Source organism: Vidua chalybeata, chromosome 1, assembly GCF_026979565.1.
Source record: "Vidua chalybeata isolate OUT-0048 chromosome 1, bVidCha1 merged haplotype, whole genome shotgun sequence".
NCBI lineage: Eukaryota > Metazoa > Chordata > Aves > Passeriformes > Viduidae > Vidua > Vidua chalybeata.
This window is the reverse complement of record NC_071530.1, coordinates 13,539,150-13,553,042: the sequence shown is the minus strand read 5'-3', so window position 1 is coordinate 13,553,042 and position 13,893 is coordinate 13,539,150. Positions and strand designations below refer to the sequence as shown.

At 36.4% G+C, this 13,893-nt stretch overlaps 1 protein-coding gene across 23 annotated transcripts in view; it reads right to left on the bottom strand.

The window, feature by feature from the left end:
* The window catches only part of PARD3 (par-3 family cell polarity regulator), a 487,425-nt gene that overhangs the window by 383,990 nt on the left and 89,542 nt on the right, over nt 1–13,893 (bottom strand). For all 23 annotated transcript variants that reach the window (XR_008429410.1, XM_053935684.1, XM_053935553.1 and 20 more), the window contains one exon: nt 11,755–11,856. Coding sequence is in view for 16 of the 23 variants with exons in the window: in XM_053935553.1 (XP_053791528.1) it covers nt 11,755–11,856 (102 nt within the window). In the remaining 7 variants the exon portion in view is untranslated. The remainder of the gene's footprint in view (nt 1–11,754; nt 11,857–13,893) is intronic.

Here is a 13,893-nt window from a genome sequence, read left to right as displayed (position 1 = left end):
CATAATGTAACCCCAAAGTAGTAACAGTCTCTTAAAACTACTCCCATAATTCTGCATCTATGAGTACTGGAGTTCAGACACACAACCCTATCAATACGAATTTTTAGCAAAGCACTTTTTCTGGAACTAACACCATAAAAGATTTAGCTAAAGCAGATAATGATTTTTCTTTTCAATAAAAGTAGAATTTAGAAGATCAAATAATTAAACCAACAAAAGTACACATTCAGGACTTGTTCAAGCAACAGCCTGAATTCAGTAATTGAGCATATTTTTCATTAACCACTAGAGGTCACACAGTAACCATGGCAGACATCCAAAAGATGAGTGGACTCAAGAACCTTATGGTCTGTTAAAATCAAAATACAGGGGTACTCAATGATTTGCACCCACAAATGAAATTCTGAAATTAATGTGAGTAGCCTAGTTCCCCAAAAGATTCAATGAACTTGTATGTTCACAGATGTCATTTAGTATTTTACATTTTCATAAAACTGAGATATATTATTTTGACTTCTACAAAGCATATCAAATAATGGGTGGGGGGTGCAGCAGGATTGTCAGAGCTTGAAGCACTTTTGAAGGTTTTCCTGATTTCTTCAAATATTCCCTCATTTGAACTTTTGGAACTTCAATTTAAGAAAAACATCTTTAGCTATGCCTATAATTAACACTAAAGAATCCCAATAAGCTGGAATATTCTAATATTTTACTAGTGAATTTCTTGCTATGTAAATAGACATTTTAACATTCCAAGAACAAGAGAAATAGTAATAAAACCAAATATGATCCCACACACACACCAAAGTTCACACTTTAATCTCATACCAAGGTTTGAGACACAATAACTTACATTCTTTTAAATCTGAATGGATATATGCCCTCAAAATTTAGATGCAGTTGGAATAGTCAGGGTCTGAAAACTACTTCCTTGCAAGAAATTCACTTTAGTTCTATTGAATATCTAGTCTATTTCAAAACACTTTAAAAAACACTATTTACAAAGTGTTAAGCATTTTATGTTGTACACAGCTAATTAAAAATTCCCTGTAAAGTTCATTTAAACCTTTCAAGAAGGTGCACACAAGTGCAGAGCAAGAGATGGATCAGTCAGTGATCCCGTACTCCTTCCATATCAGATTAAATTTTAGGGATCAGTATACAAAGGTATTTCATGAACTGACTCACTTTTTATTCCATTTACAACAGTTCACACTGCATCTTTTCTTGGGAGAAATTTCATTTAATTAGATCCCAGCAACAAAATATAAAGAAATATGAAAGTGTATGTGTATGAAAGCCTTTTACTATGGCAGAGCAGCATTGCCAAGGCATTAAACTGCCCTCTAACCCAAGAACTGGTCCCACCAGAACAGGTGCTTCTTTTGACTTGCATTACCTGTTCTGGAATAAGTAAGATATTTCACTCCCTAAAGCTCTCAGTCTGGTACATTTCAACATTAAAAAAAAATAATAACAATGAAGAGCAGTGGAAGAGCTGTAATCTGAATAATAATTTCAAAAGTTTCAGCACCCATCATGTTTTTCAGCACAACAAACAACACTACCAAAGCTCACAGGTCACATATTGCACTATAGGAGCAATTCCTTGAGACCAAACAGAACTTATAAATCACATCTTAAAAGCAGAAAAGATGCAGACTTTTCTCAGCATAAAATTAACACCATAAACCTATCTAGCTCTTAAGAAACATTACAGAAAAAAAAATCCAGCTTTACTTGCACACATGCTTGTATGTAAACACATACCTACAGAAACACAGATTGCAAGTCAGCAGAGATTGCTTTCCGCTTCATTCTAACACAACAAGATTTACAAACTCCACAAAAATTTAGAAGGCAAGAATTTTTTTTGAGGAATATCCAAATACAAACCTGCTTTTTCTGTGCCTGCCTTTTCTGAGCACCCAATGTAGCAGACTTAAAGCTAAGAGACTTGGACTGTCTCCTAACTTTCACTGAATCTCTCCGGCGATCATATGAAAAAGACGACGACTTCTTTGTAATTTTCCTCTTAGGTGTGTCTGCCATTTCATCCAAAGTATGGTTACCTTCAAGTAAACAGCATCCCAAGAAAGTAAAAACTCAGTATCATCAAGCTCCCACCAAGCTTGTATTAAACAGTCCTCAATCCTACAGTAAATCTAGCACCCTGCAAGGAATGGAGCCCACAGAAGAACAGTTTCAGTTCTTCCAACAGGTTGTAAAAATGAAAGAAGCCGATGGTCCTGCAATGCTGAATGTCACTGAGGAGCAGGCAGAACTCCTTCTTGCTGTTTAAACTCAGACAGGCTTCAGCGGTGATGCTAATCTGAAAACGTAGTGACTATGCTGCTGAGCACGCTAAAGGTGAACGGGAGGTAGTTCCCTGCACACCAACAGGGTGTGGAAGTACACCAACAGGGTGTGGGGATGAAGCAGAAGACTTTGGGTTCAAAGCATCTTCTTAACTCCTTCCTCTCTGGGCTACTGCTGGGAAGTCAAGTGAAAAGTCAGACTGGTGAAAGCTCCCCAAAAAAAGACAGCATTATTTTCCTCTCTTTGGATCCAAGGCCCTTTCTGAAGAAAGCTTCAGCATGAAGTAACCTCCCCATTAAATGCATTAGGGGCCCTATTTTAATCTAATTTAAATATTCCCTGTTCTCTCCTTGTCAATAAGGCTATTCACACCACAAATCTAGGAGATACTTCAACTTCTAAGTCAACTAGAAAATAAAGTACCTGACTCTGAACCTTACTGTCCTTCCTTGGAAACAACTATGGAGTTACAACAGTCTCTTAAGACCTGTTGGTATCAATGGGTAAGAGGGTAATGAATTCTCACCCTAGTGACCATGTGGGAATCTTATCAGACAGCTGAGATTGCAACTTTTGTACCAGGACTGTGTTTAGGTAGGAATGTTTCTCTTGCATAAGGTATTAGTCAAGGAACTCTACAAGGGTGTAGAGCCCCGAGAGTTATTGCTACTGATTTCCATTAAACAAAACACATCCGAAGGGCCAAGCTCTACAAATCATTCATTCCATGTTGAAAGACAAGGAGGAAAACTACCTTTTGACAAAATTGGACATTGACCAGGGTCTTTTCTGGAAGCTTTTCCTTATTTTATTCATGATGTTACTTTGCGTACAAAGCAAATATGAATAATTTATAGTTGCAGGATTATCCATTACTATAATTAAGCTCTAATATGGGTCAGTCCTCTGGTGTAAGAGTATCACTACCTCTGTTAGGAAATATCTGTGAAGTTGGAACAGCATTTCTTTTAAGATCTGCTGATATCAAGGAGTAAGAGAGTAGTGTTAATGAATCCCCATAACCAACCTTTCCTGCAACTTCTTCCTTTGTTGTAGGATGAATAATATACCTCTAGGACACAGTGATATTGCTAAAATTAGCCAAAAGCTGTCAGAATGTTAAGTATTTCTTAGCCATAATGGCCTAATTCTAGATTCACTGCACATTTTTTGTGGAGATTTACACTGTGAAGGATTAGAAAGCATAGCTTTATATTATCTACAGCTATATCTAACCACTGAATCTGCAATTATTACAAGATATAGAAAAAATCCATTATTAAATATTTTTAGTACAAAGTCTCTCTTAATTGTGATGTGTTTATAATACTGTAGTAGTCATTATCTGTAGCCACATACCGACCCTTCAGTGTTACTAATATTTGACACTGAGACCACCATCATTTCAACAGTCTGTGGTTTGCACCAAAGTTGAGACTAAAGAAACTTTTTCTCACAAACTGAAATCCTACTTAAATTACCAGTTTCCATTATTTACAAGCATCACCTTTTTGAAGAGTTAAAATAAGCAGAGAATTCATTATTATGTGCTTGCAAATGATATCTCCAGAAAAATCATATCCTCCAAAACTTCGTGAAGTATCTATGACATTTGATAAACATCACAGGTATTCTGATGAAAATTAAGATCAAGGAAAGCTAGAAAACCTTTTGCAGACAGCTACTCTTATGACAGTTTCACTTGATGCCCCAGAGCTTGCCTTGAAAAAAACAAAGAACCACTTCTCAATACCACCTCTGATTCTACAGCCAGCTATGGTTTGCTTCTTACAACGTCTTTTCAAGGCTGAGATCCTGGTCCATTTAGACATTGCTGGTGGAGGACGTTAATCTGTACCTGGTGTCAATGTTGACATTTGCTCTGGGCTCTTTGCTATTTCTAAAAAATCATTTTCGGTTGCTCGGTTTGGTGCTGGAGGAAGCAGAGGACTCACCACCAGCACACACAGCAGAGAGATCCCTCTCACCCGAGATCACTCCAGCAGCTCCACGGCCACCACTGAAAAGCAAGGTCTCAGCCCAGTCATGTTCCCATTCTTCCTTTTCTTCCTTCATACCTCAACCACTCCCAGCTGCCAAGTCCCCTCCCTTTCCTCCTCAGCTTGCCCAGGTCCTTTGGTAAACTTACAATATTCATGAAATAGCATAGAAATACTCAGTTTTGCAAGGAAGAGTCTTCTGTCACTTGAGTGAACAAATCTGCTATGAGATGGGGTCCAAAGAGTGACAGAGCCCTCATGAGCCAAGCAGCAGGACTGGTATGAAAATACTGGGGAGAGGCAGAGACAGGACAAACTGCTAGAAGCTTTCTGAGACCTGGTTATGTACCTTGCACATAAACCACTGGGTCCAGAGGTCTATTGCAAAATCAGAAACATTTTCCCAAACATAAGAGCTAGCTCAGAACTCATTAGTTTGTGTATTCAGTTAAAGCAGTCTCTCTCCAAAAGCACATCACCTTTGCCAAAATGATATTGTATCCACCATGTTATTGTCTACTCTCTGAATGCTTCTGCAACTCTTCATGACCAGCATTCACCATCCATGCGTGGTTTCACACACAATAATGGAATGTGTCACTCCAGTATTCAAATCTCCCTTCTCTTCTCTCAGAACAATTGCAAATATATTGAATACATGCTCTATTTTCCATCTTCTAACCAGTTACACATCCATAAAACCCTTCCTCTTATTCCATGCCAATTCTGTGGCTTTTTGACTGCACTAATTCAGTCACTGTTGCTCAGGTCTGTCTTTCTAGTGAGAATACAGACATAATATTGTGAGATATTACTTTCTTGACAATACTGTCACAATCTTCCCCAGTATATCACATTCATGCATTGGCCTGCTATTCCTCAGAGAACAGTTTTAACCAAAATATTCAATTTTCAGAAGTCAGATTTACCTGCAGCTCTTCAGATCTCCATGGAAACTGATTTATGGATTTACAAATGTCAGTCCTCTCCTGTGTGGGAGTTCTTAGTGCATCGATACAGCTGTTTCAGCATTACAGGAAAGGAATTGCAATATTTCAATTTATCTCAAAAATACACAGCAAATCATGAATGGAAATGCTGTCACCACATAGCTAGAAAAAATAAGTGGTGATGATGAGATTAACAATTTGAAGAAAAGTGCTGAAAGAGGTGAAAACCTAAGAACTACAGTTAGGAGATAACATTTAGTTACATCTAATATCTCCTAGGGATTGAAAAATGCATGTTCCAATATTCATGTATTATGACCTTTATTTCCTCACTTCCATGGATATATGATTATATATTAGTCTCATCCACAAACACTGTGCATTAAAATTTAGTTCACTATTAGAAACACTACAAGCATTTAAATTCCATTCTTTGACTGAAGATAGTATTTATATTTTGAGTAAGTTATTTTCAAATATGTTTTCATTAAATAGCAGCTGGGAATAAAGGCTGTGCAAATACTTTGTTTTCTACTTCAGATTCATCAGCAAGACAGACCTAAAAATCACCATGTGGCCATCCCAGCATTGAGTCAATAGTGTTAATGCAAAAACACCTGGTTTAAATGGACACATTCTGTTTTTAGCGATTTTTCAGAATTTCACTAATACAAAATGTCAATCTCTAAAAGCATAATTAAAATAAAAACCACTGCCAAACAGTAGATGACATCAAGAGCCCTTTGTTCAAAAAAATGAAGTTTTTTAACAGAAAATAATCATGGGATTGTTATATGATGGGTTTCTTTCCCAGTATCAATACTTTCCCAAGCTTGGTGGCTCAAGCTGTTATTTTAAGCTGTTACAAGAAAGGAATGCCTTATGCTCAAAATGTGTTTTGCCAAGTCACTTGTGAGTAACAACAAATTGTTTCAAGGTCATCTGTTTTCCTGGGATACTGGGAATGAATACACAAAGCAAGAAGAGAGAAGCTGCACAGTGTGGCAGAAGATAATCATGGCAATAGTTGGAAATCAATTTGATAAAAAGGTTTTGAGGGGGGAAAAGGGTATACCAATCATGATATGGTAAATACTGTGAATCATATTTCTGAGTACTTTTTTGGGCATTTTAAGGTTTTGCTGTCAGATTTGCTGCATGGGCCCTGGAAAAGATGCTTCTTCATTCACTCCAGGGTGTTAATCTGTTAATGGCAGAAACAAGAAGCACAAAAAGTTGTTGTTCTCTACTCATGCTTTTAGGGTTAAATTCTTAACTTGCAGAATCAAAGAGAAATCACATGTAAATTCCGCTGCAAGTTTGCATAAATGAGGCAGAGACACCCAAAATTTAGAATAAACAACACTACTTTGAGTATTCTGATTATGTAATGATAGAAATCTAAAGATAACACAACTTTATCTGCACAGGTTTCATTGACTTCAAAAGCTTTTTAAGACTTCTGAGTAAATGAACAGGCACAGGGTTACCAGAATCTCATTCTTTCTAACAGCATCCTGCTGTCACTGGCCTACCCTGAATTTACTACAAAAATGGGGTCTTGCATAACTGGCCCGAAAAATAAGTGAGAGAGCAAGAATCAATAGCAGCAGGATATTGTAATCACAGCCCTTCAGTCCCTAGCTAGCCTTTAACCTTAACATTATAATGCATTTGCTCAAAATAGCCTTATTTCTGTGTAGCTTTCCAGTTAATATTTGGTACAAACAAAATAGAGTCATCCTTTCCAAACCACATTTTGTGTATCACATGCCTCTCTAACTCAACAGAGCTTTCCAAGAGGAAGTAAACAAAACAACAGTATTATTTAGAATTGACCATCTGTTTTAACACAAAACCCAAAAGTTCATTTCCTTTCCACTACACTGGGAAAAGGTCCTATTATGCATTCACATTATGTGAAGCAGCTGCCCAATGACTTTTTCCCACTAGAAGTCTTCACACTTCAAGCAAGCAGACACAAACTTAATAATAATATTAATAGAATCTCTGTAGGTCTCTTAAAAGCAGATAAAAATGAAGCACAATTGATTTCACTGAATTTCAGCTGCAGTTTGCTTACTTAACACAGTTAACTCTAACTCATGAATGTTTACAAATTCTGTTTCAGGACAGATCCATGAAATTAATCTCCATCCCATTCTCACCAGAAGTATTCCACTCAAACCAGCAACTTCTTGTGTGTCTTTCTGGGAGGTTCAAAGTTTGTCTAAGCAGCACTAAGCACCAACATCACCTTGAACTTCCAGTGACCTGGGCCAGATTGAGCACCACACACACAAACACTGTGGGAAGCATGAGACTTCACTCCAGACAGGACCAAACCATATTCCTCTGGTTTTTATCGCTGCACTCAGTGGGCATAAGCATGAATTATGCACGGTGAAGAGCTGACTGAATATTTGAAAATGTTAAGTCAAGCAAAGAAAGCCCATGCCTGCCTTAGTTTAGAGAAATAAAGCCAGGCTGTAAATTTAAGTATATACCAAATTACTGTGGTAATTTTGAAGAAGCAGTGATGAATTTATCAGTGATAAAGGAATTTATAAGATGCCAAGGCCTTTAGGATTTACACACTGTTAATCCCAAACTAATTTGGCAAAAAATAAGTATATTGGAGCAAATGAATTTACGAATAATTGACATTAGGTTCATACCTACATTGATTCAAAGTAGCCCTATTTGCTCAGCTGATCACCACATCCAGTGGCTGCTAATGGCAGATCCTTTTTGTTCTCTCAGGAAGAAAAAATTGATTTTTCAGCACTATAGCTACACCAAACATAGACATCTTGATCTCTAAAGCTTTCCACTGAGCAACAGTCTGAGCATTTCTGTTCATAAAAAAATTACATATAATTGCAAACAAAACTTTTTTCAAGTTGTTCAAAATATAAATTACTAGTTCACTGAGAATTCAAATGGGAACAAGTTATATTCATACACATACTTTGGGTTCGTTGGTTGCTTTTTTTTAAAATGAGATTACACCACGGTTTTCTCAATATTTTTTTATGGATAAACAAGGGTCTATGAGATCTCAGAATAGGCACTTCCGTATTACACCCAAAGTGTGAGAATTACCAAAGTGTCTACGTGCTTCAGTCTAGCTGAAGAAAACACAGTTAAGAATGGTTGGGTTCTGAGCTTTTTCTGCAGTTGGTTTTTTTTGTTTGTTTTGGTTTTTGTTAGTTTTTTTTTTTTTTTTGCTTCTGAGAACGTCTGCCTACTAAAAACTGAACTGAGGTCATCAAGTTGGAAACTTATCAAGATGACATATGTTTCTTGAGAGTCTTCATAGAGAGGGCTACTTTTGCAAGTTACAGAAATCTGAACAAAACAGGTTATTAACCTATCTTTAAAATATTGGTCTAATCACTAAATGCACAAGAAACCTGTATTTTTAAAAAAATGGAAATAGGTTAGACAGCTGACTAAATGCTAGCTGAAAATGGGATCTTGTTTCTTTAGCCAAATATTTTTCAAAAACAGTAACAAGTCTGCCCATTTGTATTCATGTATACACAGAGATATATAAATGTAAAAAACACTGACATGTTTCCACTGAAAACTATCCATATTCCCATAGTAAAATCTGGAAAAAATACATTTCAATAAATTATTAAAAGTTTTCTTAAAAAAAATTACTCAAATGAGCATTTCTTAATTTTTTGATTATAAGGTTATTACCATTAATGTATTAACCAAGCAACTTCACATGCAGTGATATGTGCAATATAAATGTCCATATCTTATGCTGGCTAAGTTAGAGTGTTTTATGCCCTTTCTCAATGAACTATGTTAAAGGGCTTAAGTAAAGCTGTTTCAGAAAGGAACAAAGGAACAAACAGCTTAGCAAAATCAGTTTTTCCATGTAGTTTGTTTCATGTTTTACTCCTTTTTCTATTTATGGAGGAACAACACTGAGCATCACAAATTATTCCAGAAAGCAACTGGCGAACCCTTACTCATCCATTCTGTTTTAGTAAGTGACAAGCGAATAACAAAATATAGGGACAGAAGAAGCTAAATAAAGTCACTCTAGCATGCTGCATTTTAATGTGAAGGATGCCATCAAAGATACTTCTCTCATTCCATTCAGAACAGCTGTTCTAAGGGTCTTTGTATTTGTTATAGGACAGAACATTTTCTCCATGGAGACAGTGGAATAGGAGTAAATATATTCTTCACATCACTTAAGTGTTTTATTTTACTACGGCAGTTGACTATACAGAGCAATAAATCCATCAAGAGGACAAGTGGTCCTTAGCTGCTCTGCATTTTGTATTGTGCTGATGTGGCACTGCACAGTTATAGCAGTAATACATAAAAGCACCACCAAAGACAAAAATTACATTTATCACTGATCCTTAAGTCTAAAGAACCATGGTAAGAGCAAACTGATTTCAAATATACAGATATCAGGTAGTAAGTAACATAACAAACTTCTCTTCAAGAATGTAAGGAAGTTCCTTGTAAAAATGAACACTAAAACATTAATTGTTCAGCTTTCCAATATCCTAGACATTTTTGTCCCAATTTTAAAAAAGAGAGATATAGGTAAATGTTTGATTTTAAGCACAGCTAATCCTACAGACTTCAGTAATCATTTAGTAACATGTTTAGACACCATCTGTTTAAATACTTTTTTACAAGGTATGCTTAAGTGTACAGATAAGATACAAAATATCCCTAACTGGAGATATATTCCAAACCTCACATTAATGAGTTGTGTATTAGGCTCTAGCAACACAAAACCAGTTGATACACTTGCTATGGAGGCAAAGTAACAGCCCAAAACTAAAGGGAGCCAGGAAGGTCAGCTGTTAAACACACTACAGGAAACTAAAAAACAATGACTAATGACCAGAATACTTGAAAAGATCTAAACGTGAAGGTCAAGTGAGAATGACTAATTCAAGGATATAAACCAGTATAGCACAGTGCATGTTTATATTGCACCCTCCTAATCAATGCTGCAAGGTTCTTTTAAAAAAGGAAATTTAACTCATAGGTGCCATCAGTAGAGATGAGCTTGGTGAATGCAGAGGTAAATACTACTAATTGCTAAGTATCTTGTCCATCTCTATACAAAAACAATATTGTAATAATGACTTTGCTTGGTTCAATTGCAGTCAGAGTTTTTCAGCTATTAGTCATGCACATAAAAACACCCACAGAGTTTCACTGTGAGGAATTACCCCACTTGAAGGCAGCAAGGCAAGGTAACAGCCAAAGAATGAGGTCTTAAAGTCACCAGGATTCTAACTTCTCAGGGGAAGAGCACATGAGGAGCTAAGAAGTGCATTTTTCAAATAAGTCTCTGTGTGTGTGTATATATATATTTATATTTAGTGACAACTTGCACCAGCCTCCCTGAAGCCTGTAAGCAAAAGCTAAACTAATCACACAGCTGAGCACTTCAATATGAGATAACCAACTAGAGGTTTTAATTAGCTTTTCATGAAATCTTATCTGGGCACTATTTTTATGGAAGAAATTCCTGAAAACTCAGCACTGTTACTCTATACAGCTTGAGTAATCCCAACATTTCAGACAGTGAGGAGTCTTCATGTCCCAAGACTCCTCACATAATTTTTCTTTGTAAAGTCCTGGTTGAAATAATCATGTCAATTAAGTTTTGTCACAAGAAATAACTACAGGCAAAGTATCTATTTCTGAAAAATTAGCCTAAGAGTCATCATTTGGCCAGTTTTCAAGGAGCCTTGACAGTGCCTGTTCCAACAGAGGCAATTAAGGATACTGTCTGTGAAGGAGTATGGTCCTGAAACATGTTTCCAGACTGAAGTCTGTCAGATGCTTTCAAGAGCTTCAGCTTTCCAGAGAAAGTGGCATATTGACATGACTTTACAGTTTGCCACAGTGTTTCTTACCCACATATACTTGTATCTATAACTTCAAACAAATAGCCAATAAACAAAAGGTCTCTGAGTTGACTGTGATCTAAATCTCTACTTAAAAAAGAATAAAAGCATTCAAGGCTCAGCAGTGTATAATTATTGTCTCAAGTTCTGTGTAACTAGCAATTCCTCCAAAAACTATTTTTGAAAAAAAAAAAAAAAACAAAAAAAAAAAACAAAACAACACTCAACAGTTTAAAACCAGCATGATTTTTTGCACATATTCAACTGGTAACACAAAGCTACAACATCAACTTACAGATGCTTTTTTTTTTTTTTGCACATTAATTTTCCAACACTTGAGGTATTTTCATCCTTGCAGCCTCCTTTTCCTATTTGAACTGTTAAAGAACCAGAAAGAATGGAAACCCCATGATTTCAATTAAAAGAAAAACTGACAGTAATCAATTTCTCACATCTGTCAGGCAAACTACATAAAAAATATCTAAAATCTCTGTGCTGGCTCCCACTTTGGGACACATGCAGGAAACACACACCACTGATGCACTGTGCCACACTGCTTTCATAGCCATGTGTACTTACACGGTCTTTGTCATCAGCTACATCACAAAGAATGTCATCCAGATCCAAAATCCCACCATCCCCGTGCTCCAGTCGATGGACTTGTATCCAGTAGTTTGGATCCTGCATAAAGAAGAAGAAAATAGTATCAGATTATCACATTGCCAACAGGAAAATGTTATTCCACCATATAGTCAGCATCGCAGTCCTACAAATTCTTGACATCAAACATGTATTTAGGTCATATATCTGTAAATAAATGTGAAGTGAGATGTAAAGCCCAAGTTCTTTATTTTAAATTGCCTCAGACTAGATATGTAGTCTTCCTTCTTCTATCAGATCTGAATGAGTCACAATCCCACCACTGACACACAGGACTCTAACATATTCCAAATATTACTGCACATTACATTCTCAATATTCCTTCCATAAAAGGAAAATACACTGTTCTCAAAATAAAGTATGCCAGACAGTGGTCAACAGGCACAAAAGGTTACATGCAGCTGTAAAAGGTGTGAGGGTTTTACAGAACAGCTATAAAAGGCACAAACCAACATTTAAACACCATCTAAATGCTTTCTACCGGTCCTTTGCTAGAGGTGGTAAATGGAATATCTAAAACTTATACTGAGAACACTTTCCACATTTGAAATAAAAAATTATATATACACACAAATACACATACACACACATATATGCATACAAATGTGTGCATGTGGCTTTGTGTTTATACAGGTGTCTAGCAGTAACTGGGAAGACTGGCTTTACAGTCTTTATTACTACTTTTGATAGCAAAGGAAGCACAGGGACTAAGGTTGTGTCCACAAAAGTGTTTTCAGCATATGACCCAAGTGCTGGTTAGCACTCGACATGCTATTCTTAAAGGATTTGTTTCCTAATGGGGGAAAGTTGCCCAGTAAACACCTGGCCTGATCATGCTACATAATCCTGCTTCTCAAATACACCCCCCAACGCCCCGGGCTGCTGTTCAGTGTCTCACAGTAAAAGAGCTCCCTTGCTTTTCCCTGAGAAGGTATGGCTGCACAAAGTTTCTGCCAGGAGGACCATCAAAATATTGCATCAACTCGTAAAGTTCCTGACTTCCTAAAAATGGCAATCAGCATGAGCCTTTTTAGGTATGGTGTCTAGAAGTGACAAAATGAACAAACAAAAAGAATAAAAACATCACACCAAAGCCAAACCTGAACTGAACAGAAAACCACCCACACTAAAAACATCAGTCATAAATAAATAAATAACCTCCACCCTAAAAGGCTTGAAAATATTTTGATTTCTCAAAGATGGAACAGGGTAAGAAATGGGACTAGCAGAATTCCTCTAAGTCCATATATGTATTTAAATCCTGACAGAACATGCTGCACAAAAGAACATAAACAGATATTCATCTTGGCTTTAATATCCTAGAACTCTATGTATTTGCATATGATATATATGCATAGGTCAAATAATTTGGAGATATTTGGTACTATGAAACTTACTTCATTGTTTGTGTAAGTACATTCTCCTTAAATACTGCTGCAAGTCATCATCATTAGATGATCAGATTTCAGAATTACATTTCACAGTCATTAGGTTAGTCATTTCAAAAATTAAATTACAGACTTTTTTCCCTGATTTCTCTAAGTATTAAATATCATTACCTTCCATTTCTTCTAAGCAAGCACTTATTATACAATTAGCTGGATTTCTAGTATGTGGGTTTTCTTACAACAGACTTACTGTTGTAGCATATTACAGGAGATACCTTAGCATACATTTTTTAAAGTAAAGATTTGGGAATAATTAAAAATGGCATTATATTATTCACACTGTCATGCATGCAGAGGTGAGCTACTTAATACACAAACCTGCTCTGCAAAAGAGGTACATAATGCAAACATTAGGATAAACTTGTAAGTTTGAATACTCCACTAACACACACAGAGCTGGACAAAGTCACCTGTGTACACCAGAAATCTCTCAACATTTCTTAACAAATACATACAAAGGGAAGTCTTTGCAAACTCTGCTCTCAGATTAAAAGGATAAAAAGATCCTTCCACATCCTCCAGCCCATTAAAAAAATCTCCTCTGCCTCTCATATCTATACCAAAGACTGAAACACATTTGCAAAGATCAAGACTTAGAAGACACAATCAA